The sequence below is a fragment of the Pecten maximus genome, chromosome 5 (genome assembly GCF_902652985.1).
Source record: "Pecten maximus chromosome 5, xPecMax1.1, whole genome shotgun sequence".
Classification (NCBI taxonomy): domain Eukaryota; kingdom Metazoa; phylum Mollusca; class Bivalvia; order Pectinida; family Pectinidae; genus Pecten; species Pecten maximus.
This window is the reverse complement of record NC_047019.1, coordinates 32,708,137-32,712,023: the sequence shown is the minus strand read 5'-3', so window position 1 is coordinate 32,712,023 and position 3,887 is coordinate 32,708,137. Positions and strand designations below refer to the sequence as shown.

The 3,887-nt window shown below is 43.0% G+C and overlaps 1 protein-coding gene across 1 annotated transcript; it reads right to left on the bottom strand.

Annotated features, from left to right (window-relative positions):
• Window positions 1-680: 680 nt before the first annotated feature.
• Window positions 681-2,820, bottom strand: LOC117328416 (serine-rich adhesin for platelets-like). The gene is made up of 2 exons (XM_033885945.1): window positions 1,520-2,820; window positions 681-1,461 (listed from the first exon to the last, which is right to left on the bottom strand). The coding sequence occupies exons 1-2, from the start codon at window positions 2,818-2,820 to the stop codon at window positions 681-683; spliced, it is 2,082 nt and encodes a 693-aa protein (XP_033741836.1).
• Between the last annotated feature and the right edge of the window lie 1,067 nt (window positions 2,821-3,887).

Below are 3,887 nucleotides of genomic sequence, written 5' to 3'. Positions count from 1 at the left end.
CAATATAATAATTAACCTGTCCCTCAGTTTTGGTTGATAGCTATATCTTAACTGTTCACACTTGCATGTAATGCCTATTGCTTTCCCAGTTCCTCTGAGCAGAACAATTGTATTGACGTCTAAAACACCAACATTCCTTCTAAGATTTCGTCTATTTTAGTTTTACCCGTGGTATACATTAGACTCGAGGTGTTGGTAGACTACTTTGCTTTTACTATACAATCATGTAAATTGCCATTATATAGTGCTGTACAGAAAGTCCTTGTACTTAGAACTGTATTATATACAACGAGGAACGTCAAGTTTGTCTTTAAAATACTGCAAATTTTGATTGTGTCAAATTTCTCAATGGATATATTATACTGTGTACAATTGATTTTGAGATTCATGTTTGAGTTTGGAGGATTTGAGATTTGTTTTTCCTTTTGAAAATTAATGTGAAGGAATGATTTACATGTATGTGCAACATATGTACTTGGCTTTTCTAATATAATAAACTTTGATAGAACTAAGAATTTGTTTTAGCTTTCCATTTACTACAAGAACGTATATATAATTGTGGTAGTATTAGTAACTTGCATCCTTATTATTTTTTTGCAAGGTTAAAGATTTTACTGTCTGCAAAACACATTTAAAAAAAAAAGGGAAGTAGTTGACAGAAATTAATGCTAACAAGAGAATCAATCTGTCATCAAGAGTTTACTCTGTGCATTCTTGTCAATGACTGTCGAGCTATCAATAGACCTTCTGACAGGGTGTAACTTCTCGTCTGTGGCTGTCAAGCTGTCACTAGACCTTCTAACAGGGTGAAACTTCTCTTCTGTGGCTGTCGAGCTCTCACTAGACCTTCTGACAGGGAGAAACTTCTCGTCTGTGGCTGTCAAGCTGTCACTAGACCTTCTGACAGGGTGAAACTTCTCGTCTGTGGCTGTCAAACTATCACTAGACCTTCTGACAGGGTGAAACTTCTCGTCTGTGGTTGTCAAGCTATCACTATACCTTCTGACAGGGTGAAACTTCTCGTCTGTGGCTGTCGAGCCATCACTAGACCTTCTGACACGGTGAAACTTCTCGTCTGTGGCTGTCAAGCTATCACTAGACCTTCTGACATGGTGAAACTTCTCGTCTGTGGCTGTCAAGCTATCACTAGACCTTCTGACAGGGTGAAACTTCTCGTCTGTGGCTGTCAAGCTATCACTAGACCTTCTGACAGGGTGAAACTTCTCGTCTGTGGCTGTAGAACCATCACTAGACCTTCTGACAGGGTGAAACTTCTCGTCTGTGGCTGTCGAGCTCTCACTAGACCTTCTGACATGGTGTAACTTCCCGTCTGTGGCTGTCGAACCATCACTAGACCTTCTGACAGGGTGAAACTTCTCGTCTGTGGCTGTCGAGCTCTCACTAGACCTTCTGACAGGGTGAAACTTCTTGTCTGTGGCTGTCGAGCTCTCACTAGACCTTCTGACAGGGTGAAACTTCTCGTCTGTGGCTGTCGAGCTATCACTATATATATATAGACCTTCTGACAGGGTGAAACTTCTCGTCTGTGGCTGTCGAGCTCTCACTAGACCTTCTGACAGGGTGAAACTTCTCGTCTGTGGCTGTCGAGCTCTCACTAGACCTTCTGACAGGGTGAAACTTCTCGTCTGTGGCTGTCAAGCTATCACTAGACCTTCTGACATGGTGAAACTTCTCGTCTGTGGCTGTCGAGCTGTCACTAGACCTGACAGGGTGAAACTTCTCGTCTGTGGCTGTCAAGCTATCACTAGATCTTCTGACATGGTGAAACTTCTCGTCTGTGGCTGTCGAACCATCACTAGACCTTCTGACAGGGTGAAACTTCTCGTCTGTGGCTGTAGCACCATCACTAGACCTTCTGACATGGTGAAACTTCTCGTCTGTGGCTGTCGAGCTGTCACTAGACCTGACAGGGTGAAACTTCTCGTCTGTGGCTGTCAAGCTATCACTAGATCTTCTGACATGGTGAAACTTCTCGTCTGTGGCTGTCGAACCATCACTAGACCTTCTGACATGGTGTAACTTCCCGTCTGTGGCTGTCGAACCATCACTAGACCTTCTGACAGGGTGAAACTTCTCGTCTGTGGCTGTCGAGCTCTCACTAGACCTTCTGACGGGGTGAAACTTCTCGTCTGTGGCTGTCAAGCTATCACTAGACCTTCTGACATGGTGAAACTTCTCGTCTGTGGCTGTCGAGCTGTCACTAGACCTGACAGGGTGAAACTTCTCGTCTGTGGCTGTCAAGCTATCACTAGATCTTCTGACATGGTGAAACTTCTCGTCTGTGGCTGTCGAACCATCACTAGACCTTCTGACAGGGTGAAACTTCTTGTCTGTGGCTGTAGAACCATCACTAGACCTTCTGACAGGGTGAAACTTCTCGTCTGTGGCTGTCGAGCTCTCACTAGACCTTCCGACAGGTTGAAACTTCTCGTCTGTGGCTGTCAAGCTATCACTAGACCTTCTGACATGGTGAAACTTCTTGTCTGTGGCTGTCAAACTATCTCTAGACCTTCTGACAGGGTGAAACTTCTCGTCTGTGGCTGTCAAGCTATCACTAGACCTTCTGACATGGTGTAACTTCTCGTCCGTGGCTGTCGAGCCATCACTAGACCTTCTGACATGGTGAAACTTCTCGTCTGTGGCTGTCAAGCTATCACTAGACCTTCTGACAGGGTGAAACTTCTCGTCTGTGGCTGTCAAGCTATCACTAGACCTTCTGACAGGGTGAAACTTCTCGTCTGTGGCTGTCAAGCTATCACTAGACCTTCTGACAGGGTGAAACAAAGGGAAGTAACTCATAGATCAGAATTTCCGTATTGGAATACAAGAGGCCAGAGGGCCTGTATCACTCACCTGGTTGGATTTCACAAAGCGTCAAAATAATGTTCATGATAAATTTGTTAATATCTTTATTTGTTGATGTCAAACAATGTAATATATGGTTGTGGGGTGGAGATATCAAGGGTTTCAAAGATATATCAAAGAATATGGGTGGGGGGAAACCCCAGGGCCTATTTTTACATCATGATTGTGTTTATTTCTTTATGCCCAACAATGCTTTACATGGTTATAGGGTTGAAATCTCAATGGTTTCAAAGATATATATACATATATAAAAAGTCCCTAGGGGTTGGGAAAGCCCCAAGGGCCTATATTTATAACAGGATTGTGCTCATCTCTTGATGTCAAGCAATGCTATATATGGTTATAGAATGGGGATATCATGGGTTTAAACTAGTAGCTATTAAAAAGATGTAGCTCAATACCCGCTATTGGGCCAAGCCCCTCCGGCCCCCAAGGAGCCACATCCTCCGTTTCCACAACATTATATCACATTTACCCAATGGTGCTCCAGATCATTCATGAAAACCCATTCAGGCATACAGTACTAGTAGGGATTTAAAGAATATACCTCAATTTCTCCTATTGGGCCCCACTACTCCGGCCCCCAGTGGAGCCACATCTGTTATTTATGCGTTTGATCTTCTTTGTCCCATAATGAAATAGGACAGTTTTATTATGTCTCCAGGTTAAACAAAAATACGATGGACACATGAACAAGAACTGAGGTAGCGTCCATTTTTCTGATGTTGGCCCCAATATGATCCTTAATACATGATATTATCTTTGAGGCGGGAATGTAAGTCAGTCACTGAACTTTGACCTACGTCAAAGAAATGATTTGTCCATACTTGCTATACTACAAGTCTTCATACTGGCATGGGGTCAAAAGTTGGTCAATTTGACCTTTGACCTACCGTATATCAAAGAAAATTTTTCTGGGCTCTTATCTTGCATTAATGTGATCATTTACATTTCCTAAAGGGGATATATGGGTTCACCTTATTTATAACAAATTCATCATC

What these genes read in the sequence shown, in the direction of transcription:
- LOC117328416 (XM_033885945.1), bottom strand. Translation starts at nt 2,820, where the DNA reads ATGAGTTACTTCCCTTTGTTTCACCCTGTCAGAAGGTCTAGTGATAGC. An exon ending in AAGTTTCACCCTGTCAGAAG is followed by an intron (nt 1,462 to 1,519) that starts GTCTATATATAT and finishes TCACCCTGTCAG; the next exon opens with AAGGTCTAGTGAGAGCTCGA.